Raw genomic sequence first — 14689 nt, 5'->3', positions numbered from 1 at the left:
CCTGTCCATAGGCGTTTCTGTCCATTCTTCCACTGTGAGAAGACGACTTCATGCTGTTGGTCTGAAAGGATGTGGAGCTGACCAAAAAGCTTTTATTGAGTAAAGGAAACAGATCAAAAAGAAACACAGAAGCTGGTCATGTTCAAGGAATAATGAACTTGCCCTCTCAGAGTCCAGACCTCAACATCATTGAATGTGTTTTGCAAGACTTAGATGGTAAAAAGCTGAAAATTCTCAAAGTTCTAAGACTGAAGACTGGAGGTATGGAAATTCCTGTTGACATACTGCAAGGTCTCCGGAAAACAATGGAAGTTATAATGAAGGTAGATGGTGAATAAACTATGTACTGAAATATGGGATATTATGTGTAGTTGTGGTGGTTTCTGTGTAATGTTCTGTTTCAGACCCTAAAAGAAATTATACTACCCATTGTACTTCCCAGTGTAATTCCCATTTCCACGAAACATAAAAAATTAATTCATGTCCCTGGATATACTTTGCATGGTACTGAATAGAGAATGCTCCAATTGCTTTCCCCAAATGCTGGTGAAATTGTATAGATAAATACACAGAGATATTAAAAGTCCATAATTCATAATTCTCTGCATATGATGTACAGTCATATATTATTTCTGCAATAAAAAAAAAACCCAAAACTATTTTTGATGGAAGAGAACAAAAATGGATCTCTCAGCTTGGGCTAAGCAGACTATAAAATGAAGACAAATCCTTTGACAGTCTTTGTCACATTGGAAAAAATGCTCCTTTTGATCATCATAATCTTGCTGTGGATTTGAGTGCTGTGTTTGGGAATAGTTTAGGCATGATGGCCAGGCAGATCCGCTGGTTTCAATTTCATGTGGAAAACAATAGGCCGGTCCAGTGCGTGTGCATGCTCATGTGTGTGTGTGTGCAAGAAATGGCTATGTGTGCAACTGTTTTGGAAAAGCATGGTGGGATTTGTGGCGGTCTCGGAATCAGAGAGTGAGTGTGTTTATGGAAAGGCCGCTGCATAAACAGGGTTTAGCGAGACTTTCAGCCTATCCGGCATCAAAAGACACAAAGCCCATAAAGCAGTATTAACTGTTGGGACAACTGATGGCTCTGCTGGCAGATTGCAGTCGCAGTCTAAACAGCGCAGTGTTAAAACAGAGACGCACACAATCAAAAAGAGACTCGCTCTCATTTTATTCGGCTTATGCACTTTCATACTGGGAGGTCCTGATAATTACCCCTATTATTTAAACATACGCAGAGGCTCCTTTTTTAATCTCTTGCCTGTGCATTCCTCGTCTGATGGAGATGCATTGCGCCTAAGACACTTCTACTGGAGCAATAAAAGAAGTGCCGCTAGGTAAGACACAGTTCTTCCACATCAATTCTCCATGATGTTTTACAGTTCAAAAGTTAGGGAAGTTTGGGGCTAGCTTCATGCCCTCCATTAACTGCAGGCTTATTAATCACCTTTAAGATGCATTATTAAGTAACTGCAATGCGAATAATGAGCATTATGTGAGCAAGGAACCAACAGTTTGGGGGTTAACCCTTAGACATTAGCATTATTGTAAGTGATTCCAAAACCATGCTGGAATCTTATATTAAAGGGCATATATCATGCAATTATATTACTATATTATTATGTTTTTCATAAAAACAGTTGGATGTAGTATGTATTCTTTGTCCATTTAATTCACTCCCCAGATTAAATCAGCTCAAATCCAGTTCATATTTGTAAACTCAGCTGCAAAAACATGATGTCACAAAAACCTATACATTAACTCTATACCCATCTATTTAGCCTATCACAGCCTAGCACTGCTCATTCTGGAAGAAGTTATGAGGAATATTTACTATATATAGTTATGTTAATATAACATGTATGGGCAGTGTGTGTGGCCTGCTGCTGCGTGGGGTCCTGGAGGTGGTAAATATATAATATTATATATAACATTACATATTTTTTATAAGTAATGTATATATCTACATATATATAATTACAAATTAAGAATTCTTTGTTGTTTATTTAGTATATATAACAACAAACAACATTAGGAATTTGACTCTGAAGGGTTAAGACATATTACACTTACTACCAACCTTTACGTAAGTTATGTAGTTATACGAATGAGAAAGTAAAGGGTTAAGTACAACTCTCTTCCTATCCTTCTAGGAATCCATTTGTATTTGCGCCCGGCGCACAGTTTAATTAAACAGAACTAACTATGGGACCTATCGGCTGCAGTTAATCACTGCGGCGGGCTATTGATGGCTGGGGTGCGGCCGTGATGGACGATAGCATGTGTGTATTCATCACTTGGCCTGCTCACACTGGGCCTGGCCTCTAAGTCATGGGGTGAGAACAGAACCCCCTACTACCTCCACCTCCAGGACCCCATGCAGCAGCAGGCCATACACACCGCCCAGGCTACAAGATAAAAGACACCCACACACACCTCCAGAGCATGCGCCCCACCAGCCTCTCTGAAGCCTTAATTAAAGAAGAAAAATTGTGAGGGCGCAAAAAAAAAAGAAAGAAAAACCCCCTCCCTGGTAGTTCACTTTCTGCTTGCCCTGATGAGACTGAGCATTGCTCAGAAATCGCTACTTCAGACACGTATAAAGCAACATAAGCACACACTGCATGTCAAAAGTTTAGAGACTTTTTTCTTTTTCTGGAAATGGCAGTGGTGGCTCAGTGGTTAGAGCTCTGGGCTACTGATGACAGGGTTGTGGGTTTGATACCCGGGCTCGGCAAGCTGCCACTGTTGGGCCCTTGAGCAAGATTCTGTTCCCCAGCGCTGCAGCAATGGCTGCCCTCCGGGCAGGAGTTCTTTCTTACTTCTTTTATTTCTATATTTATAAATATATCTACATATTTTATTTTTAATTTAAATTTAACTTAAATGTAACTTTTATTTTATTTATTTTATTTTATTTTTTTGCACTTTTGCACTTTATTTCATTAAGTTAAGGTTTAGTTTAAGTTTAAATTTAGATCTTTATTGTATAGCTTTGATGTGGGCATACTGTGTATGACTATGTATGTGACAAATAAAATTTGAATTTGAATTTGAATTTATTATCCAAAGCTTCCCCAAAGTTACATAGTGCGGTGACGCTATTCTCCCTGGTACAGGTCAGTGGAACACAAAGATACTTTTGTGCAAAAGACAGTGATGATGACAGTTACAAGGAAAACCGTATACCTCATACCTACATAAATGATGCATTTACATTTACATTTTATGGCATTTAGCAGACGCTCTTATCCAGAGCGACTTACAAGGTTACTCATATTACAGAGGTGGGCCAATGTAGTGTTAGGAGTCTTGCCCAAGGACTCTTATTGGTGTAGCCCAGCATAGTCACCCCGACTGGGAATCGAACCCCAGTCTCCCACATGGTGTGGTTGCTCACTTGCAGGTAGCGGTGTTATCTGTTGCGCCACACCAACCACAGAACCGCAGAAATGAGACATTTAAGTATGATCACAAGACTTTCAATAAGTGCTAGATTACTGTTTAATGAAATGGTCTTGAAAGAGATTTTTCTTTAGTTGCCATTTAGAAGACTACATGGACAATATTAAAATAGAAATCTAGGTGTCTCTAAACTTTTGCAAGAAATTGCTAAACAGAACAGAACTTAGCTCAGTACATATGTGTGCTCTTGCATTTGTGCTGTACCTTTCTGACCCAGGTGAGCAGGCAGCTGTGGTGGGCCACAAGGTTCTTGCAGTCGCAAAATCTTCTCAACGGTTCTCCATCCACCAGCTGCACGTCTCTGCAGATAAAGCACTCTGGAATTTCTGCCAACGAATGAATGAACAAACAAGCAAATAACTATAAACACAAATGGCCGTATAAAGTCAGTTAGATACACTTTATGAGTACACTCTCTGCTCACTTTATTAGAAGGAACCCATCCCTTCTAGCTCCGCCTTACAGCTGTGCACGAAGCAGTGTCCATAACGAAATGCTTTGCTGAGTTTGGGGCAGAACCTGACTGACTTGTACAGAGCCTTGACCTCACCCTGACATACCTTTGGGATGACTAGGAATGTCTGCTGTCACCCAGGCTTGTTTCCTAATACACTATATGTCCAAATGCTTGTGTACATTCTTCTAACAAATGTATACAGCTGCTTTACATTGGACCCACTGCTGACACAGATGTGCAATTGCACACAAATACAGCTTGTCTAGTTCCCGTAGAGAAGTACTGCCAATAGAATAGGACTCTCTGGAGCAGATAAACATAAACCTATGTTATACCCCTCTGTTTATACCAGAGGGGTATAAAGCCCCAAGCACTGAGCTGTGGAGTAGTGTAGCTGTGCTCTCTGGAATGATGGTTGGTGCTCTATCCAATACTTTCAGGATGAGTTGGGGATGAGGTGGAATGGTGGTAATCCAACATCCTGACCTCACTAACGCTTTTGTTGCTGAATCTAATCAATCCCTCACAGCAATGCTCCAAAATCTAGCAGAAAGTCTGGGCTTCTCTGGACAGTAGAGACAGTTACTCCAACAAAAGCAGGATAACTTTTTTTTATTACCCTTGATTTTAAACGAAAAATGAATGAGCAGGTGTCCCAATACTTTTTTTTGTCTATATCTCTGGCTGACCTCACTACGGTTTGAACGCTCCTGAGGTTCGATGCAAGTAAATGTAAAATTAAGGTGTCTGCATACATTTGGCTCTCGTGAAGCATCGGTACAAGCTAGGGATTTCTAATAAATTGAGAAACTGTGCGCGATGTTAGAGCTCTTCAAAAAAAGCAACACGCTATAAGATCTTACAGTAGATTCATGCTGTGTTTGACATCTACAGCATTCTGTCACCACTGCACGTTTAGCTCAGGTGAGAGCAGAAGCTTTAAGATGATCACAGCTCTGATAAAAGAGGGAGCTGAAAGTGATTCTCATTATTTGATGCTGTGGCAGTCTCTAGTGTCTGTCCATTATTGGGTTAACGCAGGCATAATTTGCGCAACATTAACCATGCGCTGTGCAATTATTTGATTAGGGCATGCGGAGAGAGATGTGGGAGTAAATCTTCTATGCCTTGCCGTGTGCAAGCTGCTTATTACCTTGTCAATTTGTCATTTTGTCACGCCTAACAGCAATTGACGGGAATCTGTTTTTGTCAAGTCATTAATACGCTCATTCACTTGAGGTGCTGCCGCAGATAGGATCTAAACGGAAAATTATATGGAAGTGCCATAAACAGAGAGCACATTAGCTATCTGCAGCAAAAAAAAAAAAATAAGCAATTACATCAGGCAATGGCTGGCCTTTAATGAACACTTAATCAACCATTAACACCTAAGTGCTTTCAGGGAAGGGAAAAAAAAAATCATTATCTCAGTTTAATTTGCTGTGTAAATATTATGGACTATAAGAAGAATTAGTATTGGAGAACCAAAATAAGTCATCCATTTTAAGCTTCGGGAGAAGAGCTCCAATTATTACCAGTAAGTGAGCAAAGGGTTAATGACTGCACAACCTTGCCGTGAAATTAACGGGCACATTCATAAGGGCTCAATATATCTAAAAGACAGACATGTGGAATGCTGATCGATTTCAAAGTCAGCAGTTTTATTCGTAGCTCATTACTAATGTGCGGTTTTCATTTCATTTTTTTTTTTTTTACTTTCTAATTACACAAATGACAATATTTCAATCCAAATTCATAATCGACTCTTTTTTCATTCATAACAATCAAGAATTTGAAGACAAAGCTTTTTGAGATTTGGCAGTAAGTTAGCATATAAGAGACAAGACAAAAAAGATTCATAAATGGTTGAATTGACATGGGATGCTGCGGTAATGGTCTCTTTTACAGGTGATACTTTGTTATTTTATTTCCATCCAGCAATTTTAGTATTTGCCCCCACCCCCTTACCCCCCAGACCATGTACAGAATACATGACAGTGGTCAGATCACTGTACTTTTTACAATACACAACTTCTTGACTTTTTTGTGGTTGTGGTTTGCATACAACACGACTGATCAGCACAACCAGGGTCATGAATGATAAAATCTTTCTCCAAGAAGAACCTGTGAGTCTGTCTGCTCTCCAAAAACATGTTTTGTCACGAAAAGGTGTTTTTTTTTCCAAAAAGCATGTCCATAAGAGTCAAGCTAAACAAGATGTCTGTGCACATTTCAGTGCAAACACACAGAAGAAAAAAAAAATAATACAAATAAGAAAAAAAGATCAACCCTTGACTTTCTCCTCACCCCATGTCTCGAGCTCTCATTGGATGTAGCTAACTTCCAGTCATAACACTTTTCACACCACTACATTTAGAGTTGCTGACAGGTCAAGATATTAAATCTGCCAGATATTTGTTGTGGGCATTCGAGGCATTTCAGATCAAGCTTTCAGATCAAGCTTCCAGATCACATCTTTCAGTTTACACATCATACATAGCATTCGAGCCAGTGCAGAACGTACGCCCACTTAACCGCCAACGTTCGTCTGCAATTTCCAAAAACAGACAAATCAGGGGTTAAAATCGCATAGTGTGAACCTAGTATTAAAAAATAAATTACAGACCAAAGTACGGTTAGAGCCACAAAGATCTGAATATCAACAAAATTATTATTGTTATTGTTGCTGTAATTTGAAGCCATTCACTTCTGAATCAGTCAAACATTCCTGATTGTTCTTGGGATGTTTTTTGATTGGGGTCATTGTCCATTATGCATAGTGAAGCACATTCCAATGAGTTTTGAATCATTTGGTTGGCTCAAAATTGATCCACCTGTTTTTGTCAGCAGTCCTACTATCATTAACAAACACAGTTCCACTGACAGCCATACAAGCCCACAACATAACACTACCGCCACCATGCTTGACAGATGTGACAGGTGTGATCTGAATCCTTTGCAGTTCCTTTCCTTCTGAACCTCAAGAAACTTCTGAACCTCAAGAAATGGGGTGGGGGTGCTAAGTATGAATGTAGTCTCACACTGTACACCTGATTTGGTTGTGAATGCCCTCAAACAAAGCTGAAAATCTGTCTGTATTCCTTATTAAATTTCACCTTTAGTATGCCGTGGTAGACAAGTCAAATAAAACTTTCTCGACATCCACATATACATCTTTTAATGACTTTCAAGGCAGATACTGGTTTGCTGCAGAGATTTTGTAGACCCTCAAATTAAACATCTTTGAAATATTTCAATATGTACTTTTAGCAATAGTTTGGAAAATAAAATGGGCAAGTCATCGACTCTTAATAGTAAGAGTATAAAAAAATATGCAAATGTTAAATATTCAAAATATTAGAATATAGAATTTTCTTCATAAAGAAATACGATCATATGCCATTAGAACATATCAGAGAGAATCACACTTTCAAAAGAGGCAAGGTGTCCTCAGACTTCAGACAGGCAGTGTATTTGTTGATGAGGAACACTGTGTATTCTGATATCCTTATGTTTTTCATTATGGTTGTGGAGTATGACTGAGCAGTGTAAGAGGAGAAAACGGCGTCCGTTCTCATGCACACTGCTGTGGAGGAGTGGATGTCTGTGTGTCTGCTCTTCGTCACCATTGCAGGCCCTTCTTCAGGCCGTCACGACTACACGGCTGCCCTATGCTCGCCGCCATATACATCAAAGCTCTCGAAGATGCTGGAGCTTAATGTCCCTCAAGAATGCAAAGAGGCATTTGCCAATGAAGGCCTGTCATACACTGGAGACAACCTCTCTCAACTGCAGTCCTATCCAAAACACCAACATCTGTTTCAGAACCGAGATGTTACCAAGCAAATAGAAGTTGCTAAATGGATCTAGAAGAAGCACTTACAATAAAACAGATGCATTATGTGATGTGTGTATGATATCAGAGTTGATGAGCTTTACTGAGAAAGTACAATGAAAAAAGTGCATATGGTTATAATCACAGACCACAAGAAAGCAATTCTGTGACAGAGTTGTAAAGACAAGGCTGATTATTGAGACAATTTACCGTTTACAGTTTCACCACCTTACTGCAAATGTATTTTATCAGCTATGTTGGATGACTGAAGTTAGATTTTTTTTAGTTTGGCTCTAAAACTAGCCAACCACCAACTAGTATCATGCAAACTGCATACCCTAATCATCAGGCCAATGTGTCAATTCCAAAGCCCTGAAACTGTTACGTAACAGCCTTGACTCAAAATATTTACACTGTCAAAATATACATTTATTTACAACCCACTAATAAAACACTTTAGGCTGCAATGCTGTAAAACACAACAGTCACTCCAGGAGAAAACAGTGTTTTTACTTTTACTCAGTATTCTAAGACAAGCATGCATCTGAACCACCAGACTCAACTAGTTAAAAGACGGGTTGCTAGTCTAAATCCTTAGCCAACACTTACTTTTATATATATTCTGACTCAACAATAAACTGAACTAGCTCAGACTAGAGCTAACCACACATCAGAAGGGAAACTCAAAAGGGCCACACAAGAAGACCAAACCTGAAAAAGCAAGTGGCTGCTAGGCTAAACCTCTAACCTCTAAGCTAGTAAACTTCACACCACACCAAGAGAACACAATCAGGACTTTGAAAAGACAGCAAAATTTTTCTGTAAGATTCATCAATAACAATTACAATGTTCTTATTACAGTTTTAAAACAAAGCCATGCTATGTTAGGCAGCTCCTGTGAGCCATCACGGTGACCTTAACCAAAGTCAATACAAGCAAAGCCTGTTGTAAAAGGACAAAGGAATTGTTAATAGGCTGGTAAACCGCAATAAATGCAAAATATGCATATGTCAATATAGGTCTACATAACCCGGGTGTTACACTTTGTGATTTCTACCCCAATTTAATCCGCATTTGCCAATCTGGCGTCTGTGCTGATTGGCTCTAGTCTGCAGTAATTTTGTCAGTCAGAGTCAACAGTTGGAGAGAGAATCGAGTGTTTGAGGAACGCAGACTCTGTTTTTTGGCCTCCCAGTCACGTTTTTTAGATCAGTCAGAACATAACAAACATTTGATTTCTTATTGAAATTCCACACTCCACCTTAAATGATGCAGCAGCTACATTGTGGCACAAGTGCACTTACAATACTGCAGCACCAGGTGGAACAGAAATTCGTATGAGAAGTCAACATCTGCCTCGTACGTAGGGTCCCTCTTCAGTCTGTTCAGACCATGCTGACACTGTCGTCTCACCCACTGCCTCACCCAAAAGCGTTTTCTACGCTTCTATTGTTTTAGGTTAGTGCAAATGTTGGCGCGAATCTGCGTCTCATAAGTAAAGTGAGGCACAAGTGTTTTAGGCCGACTTCAGTTTGATTGCGTTCAGCAGCAGGTTGAAGTTGTGTAGTGTATAAGTCCTAATCACTGTGCGTTCGTCATAAAAAATAAGCTAAACTTGGTCAGGAAGTGAGAGATACCTGCTACAACTACAGAAGGTCGGGTAGCGTATCCAAGGCTTTAGTATCCATACATGGACAGAGCGGCCTGAGAAGTGAACCATGCATTCTGATCCTTTAGCTATGTTTACATATTGCATCCAATTTATTCTAAAAAGTGAAAAGTCAGTTTTCCATATGGACTCTTTAACAACTTGACTCCGTCTCAGGCAGGTGTGTGTTAATTTAAGCTTAATTTACAGACTATTAATTGGTAAGATAGCCTCAATCACTTGTTAGCTCCACTACAAAACTAAAGATGCCAACCTGGGACACCAGCCATTTTTTTGCTGCGTAAACACTTCTCCACTCTTTCACTTTAACAGTGATAGGCCAAAATGCTGCTTATCAAAAACTGCACTTCATTTTAAATCAGTCCCACAGCAGTGCATGATATGCTAATATTTTCATAAAGTAATCATTTTATTTATGTCCGAGGTCTAAGACTGGCCAAATTTGTGCCGATGTCAACAGTTGTTTGCCCAAAGAAAGGGTGAAAGTCAGGCTAGCAAACCATGTTAGTTAGCTTAGCGAGGTGTTTTGTGTGTGTGTGTGTGTGTGTGTGTGTGTGTGTGTGTGCTTGTGTGTACATGCACAAGTGCTGCTGAGAGACAGAGGAAGTGTGTGTGGTTCAAGCTGTGCAGTAATGAGAAGACTCACACACACATCTCATCTCGTGACTGAGAAATGACCCCCTCTCTCTCGCACAGTCTCTCTCTCTCTCATTCTCATCAGATCCTCCCTCTCTTGGTGAGGTGTTTATTTAATGCCACCGTGACTGAAGCTTTTCATAATTATGTTAAATACTGTCAGCCTTGATCAAGCTCCACACCCAGCAATCACAGGTCCTCTCCTTACCCCCATCAGCGAGAGAGAAAGACACACACACACATACATACACACACACACACACACACACTAATGAGCACAGACTCAGAAGCGCTAATGAAGGCACTCAAATAACACATTAACTTGCATACACATAAGCACACGCACACACACACACACACATACACACACACACATTGACTAGGCCAAATGTAATGTGTGTTCAGTAAACCTGTATTTGTTATACACAGGGAAAAAAAACAGCTGACTGGTTTCAGTTTCTGAAGAGATGAAAATGAATAGAACTGAAATGAAACGTGTTCTCTCTGTCTGTCTGTCTGTCTGTCTGTCTCTCTCTCTCTCTCTCTCTCTCTCTCTTTCTCACTTTCTTCCTTTTCCATATTCCCGTTCCCTGTCTCTTTCTTTTACTTTTCCCTCCTGTTTCTCTATATCTCTTTTCTCATCCCAATCTCACTGTTTTGCTTTCTCCATTTCTCTCTCACTTTCTCTCTCTCTATGCCTCTCTCTTACTTTTTCTCTTTTGCCCCGGCCTCCCCGCACAGTTCCGCATTAGTTACACTGTATAGTCTATGTGTAGTTTATGTGCAATCTATGAGTAGTCTATGTGCAGTTTATGTATATTATTTACGCAATATATGTGTAGCCAATGTACAATCTATGTGCAGTCTATGTGTGCTCTTAGTGCAGCATACGTGTGCTCTGTATGTAATCTGGACATCTGTGTGTTCTATGTGTTGTCTATTTGCAGAAGGTGTGTAGGCTATGTGCAGTTTGTGCAGTCTATGGGTAGTCTGTGTAAGCTATGTGTAGTATGTATGTAGTCTGCACAGTCTGGGTGAAGGGTGCATTCTATGTGCAGTCTGTGTTCTATCTGAAAGTCTATGTATAGCCTATTAGTCTATGTGCAGTCTAGGTGTACTCGATGTGCAGTCTGTTTAGTCTATGCACAGTCTGTGTGCAGTCTGTGTTCTATGTGAAAGTCTGTATAGCCTATTAGTCTATGTGCAGTCTGTGTTCTATGTGAAAGTCTACATATAGCCTATTAGTCTGTGTGCAGTCTAGGTGTACTCTGTACAGTCTGTGTGCAGTCTGTGTTCTATGTGAAAGTCTATGTATAGCCTATTAGTCTATGTGTAGTGTGTGTTCTATGTGAAAGTCTATGTATAGCCTATTAGTCTATGTGCAGTCTAGGTGTACTCTATGTACAGTCTGTGTGCAGTGTGTGTTCTATGTGAAAGTTTATGTATAGCCTATTAGTATATGCACAGTCTGTGTGCAATCTGTGTTCTATGTAAAAGTCTATTAGTGTAGTCTATTAGTTTATGTAAAGTCTGTGTGTAGTCTATGCAAGTCTATGTGTAGCCAATGCACTGGCTGGGCATGTATTCTATTTGTGCAGTCTATATGAAGTCTGTGTAGTCTACGTGTAGCCCAAGTTTGGGTCACTTCTACCAGTAAAGACTGGTCATTAAGAACTGATTAGGACAGAACTGTTCTTTCTGATCTTGATGAAATGTCAGCAGCAGAGTTGCATCATCTCTTAAAAGACTCTCCACCCTAAAGTTGTGTCTGACTCTGACTCTGTGCTATGTGGAAAGTCCTTGTTTAGGAAATGCTCTAGTTTCCTCCTCAAAATGTGTGCGTGTCCTTTCACGTGCTCTGGCACTGACTGCACAGGTCTGCTCTTTTTCTTCACTCTGCATTTTTTCCACCCTGGTCCAGCCTCATTTCCTGTCTAGAGATGAGTGTGAGGGAAAATGTTTTTCTTATTGGCTCATTACATCTGAGTGGCAACTGACTTCAAATACGATGAGGCTTCATTCAGTGAGTGAGTGGGTGAAAAAGAATCAGAGCTTTCAGACAAGTTCTGTACACACACACGCACACACACACACACACACACACACACACACACACAGTTGTTTTTATACAATGACAGGACTTGGGGTCAAATACAGTGTATTACAAACCCCCTTCAAAACCATGTGACTCTCCTGGATTACAATTGGCACCTACACAGGTGTTTCTACCTACACTCTTAATATAAAACTACATATCAAAGTACACCAGGAGTGTAACAGAAGATTTTGTGATCTGATAAGACAAACATAGATCCTCTGGGTCAAACAAATGCCAGATGTGCCACTTACCAAGTAAAGTATGGGGGTGGCAGCGTCATGTTTGTGGGATGCTTTTTCTCAGTGGAGAGCAGGAATGGTGGTGGAAAGACTGATGGTGCAACCTCACCTAGAAACCTTTTCTTCATGGAACCAAAAGTGGTTCTTCTGTGGCATCAAAGGTCCTTTTGAGTTTTTTTTGGCCACCATCCCATACAGGCCTTTTGTATGCAAATACCTTTGACCAGCGCACCTTCACTCTCAGATGCTGAACTCCATAGCTACTTTAAAGTGATTGCCGCTTTGTGCTTTGTGGCGTTGTGGTTTCCTTCTTGCTCTGATGATAAGTTTAAAGATACAGCCTTGTCTAGACAACTGATCCCACAGTACTTAATGTACGGTCATGTAAAAAAACACATATTTAAACATATGGACATTTGATCTTTATTTAAACAAGATTGAGAGATGGGGATAATATAAGTAAACCAATAAAACAGAGGAACTGTCTTTTGTCATTTGTAAAATGGAGTTATTACAAATGTAATTTGCCTGTGAGGAAAGAGGACGCCCCCACATTTTTTACTACTTAAAAAAGCCCACAATTAGAATTAGGTGAAGTGAGTGGTATCATCATGGCGAATTTCAACATTCCTTCAGAAAGAAGGTTGTAGATGTGTATGAATCTAGAAAGGGATTTTAAAAAAGTGCCAACATGGTCAGGGCAGGCTGTTCTAGCATATTTAGCCCAAGAGCAGACCACAAGACACATTAACAATCCTAAAATCTCATCGCAGACCTACATAGTCTACACAGCATCTACCATTTCTTTGACCACAAGAGATTCTGCAGTTTGAAAGTAGTGGCAGGGGTGCAAAGAGGGAAACCTGTCAAAAAAATTAGGATTTATGGAACAATATGCTTTTTTATGGGTTTTTTAAGTAAGGGTTTCCTCCTTGATTAAACTTATTTTTTTCAGAATGGTCTTGAAGAATTCATTTTTACAGGTTTGCAGCCTCACTAATGTTACTTGAATGAAGGTGAAAATGTTTTTTTAATTCACTGGAAAAAAGGGACAAATTGTAAGCATATTATGTGTTCATTTAGTCAACATCTTTGTCTGCATAAAATTAGAGATTCCACAGCACAGGGGTAAATATAAAGGTTTAAAAAAAGGTAAAGGTACACGTATTTGTCACTGTACAGCGAAATGTGTCCTCCGCATTTAACCCATCTGTGGTAGTGAACACACACACTAGTGCACTAGGGGCAGTGAGTGCACACACCCAGAGCGGTGGGCAGCCAACTCCAGCGCCCAGTGAGCAGAGAGGGTAAAGGGCCAAACAGTGGCAGCTTGCCAAGCCCAGGAATCAAACCCACAACCCTGTTATCGATAGCCCGGCGCTCTAACCGCTGAGCCACCTCTGTATTATTAAAATTATAACAATACAAAACCACGGAAAGAAAACTTTAACTTCAGCTTTCAGCATAATCGTCCTAACTAAGCCAATGCTAAACAGCATCCTGATTCACAGCAGTTTCCATTTGTAATTGTCAGGCTGACGCTTTAACAATTATTATACGACTGATTTAAAGTGTGCACAATGTTTACTTAGTCTGTGACCCTGTGAGAAAACCGAACTTTGTATTTGAGCATTTAAACATTTTTAAATAGCACAGAATGACATGGTACGAAAGCCACGTAAACACAGGACCTGTGTTACTCGCACAGCTTCCGCTGCTCCTCATCCTGGTAATACAATATATTTTGAGATAGTATGAGTGGTAAGAGTACATGGGAGGATTAAAATGTATTTCATTTGTATATATTTATATATTTGTTTACTGGAGACATCGGTAGGGGGTTGTTGACCTGTGTACAGTGTGTGGCCAGTGTGTGGCCTTTCTTTAAACTTGTTATTGCATTTATTAACACCCACTGACATGATCCCATGTAAATGTCATTGGTACATATAGTACATATATAATAACATCAATTAATGGAGGACATGCCTGCACACACACTCACATACACATCCAAACAGGCCACCTCCTCCTTACACGCATTTAGTTACACTTACACATGCACTTGTTACACATGCGTTCAAGGAGAAGGTGGTACATGCCCCCTAATAAATGAATGCGTATTTTCCTAGTAAAACTATAAAGAAAGCAACAGGCTAGCCTGCAAACTGTGCCTCTCCTCATCTAAATTTTACAAAAGTCTGAAAATAAGAAAGTCTGGCTTTTGATAAGTAGTGACTCCCATGTCAAATTGTTGTAAGTGTGTACCCCTT

The 14689-nt window shown here is 39.9% G+C and overlaps 1 protein-coding gene across 1 annotated transcript in view; it reads right to left on the bottom strand.

Moving 5' to 3' along the window:
* LOC140559464 (uncharacterized) overlaps positions 1–14689 on the bottom strand; it is a 148005-nt gene that overhangs the window by 118014 nt on the left and 15302 nt on the right. The window contains exon 2 of the mRNA XM_072682977.1: positions 3687–3808. Within this exon, the coding sequence (XP_072539078.1) occupies positions 3687–3808 (122 nt within the window). The remainder of the gene's footprint in view (positions 1–3686; positions 3809–14689) is intronic.

This window comes from Salminus brasiliensis, chromosome 7, assembly GCF_030463535.1.
Source record: "Salminus brasiliensis chromosome 7, fSalBra1.hap2, whole genome shotgun sequence".
Taxonomy (NCBI): Eukaryota; Metazoa; Chordata; class Actinopteri; order Characiformes; family Bryconidae; genus Salminus; species Salminus brasiliensis.
This window is presented reverse-complemented; position numbering and strand designations above follow the sequence as displayed.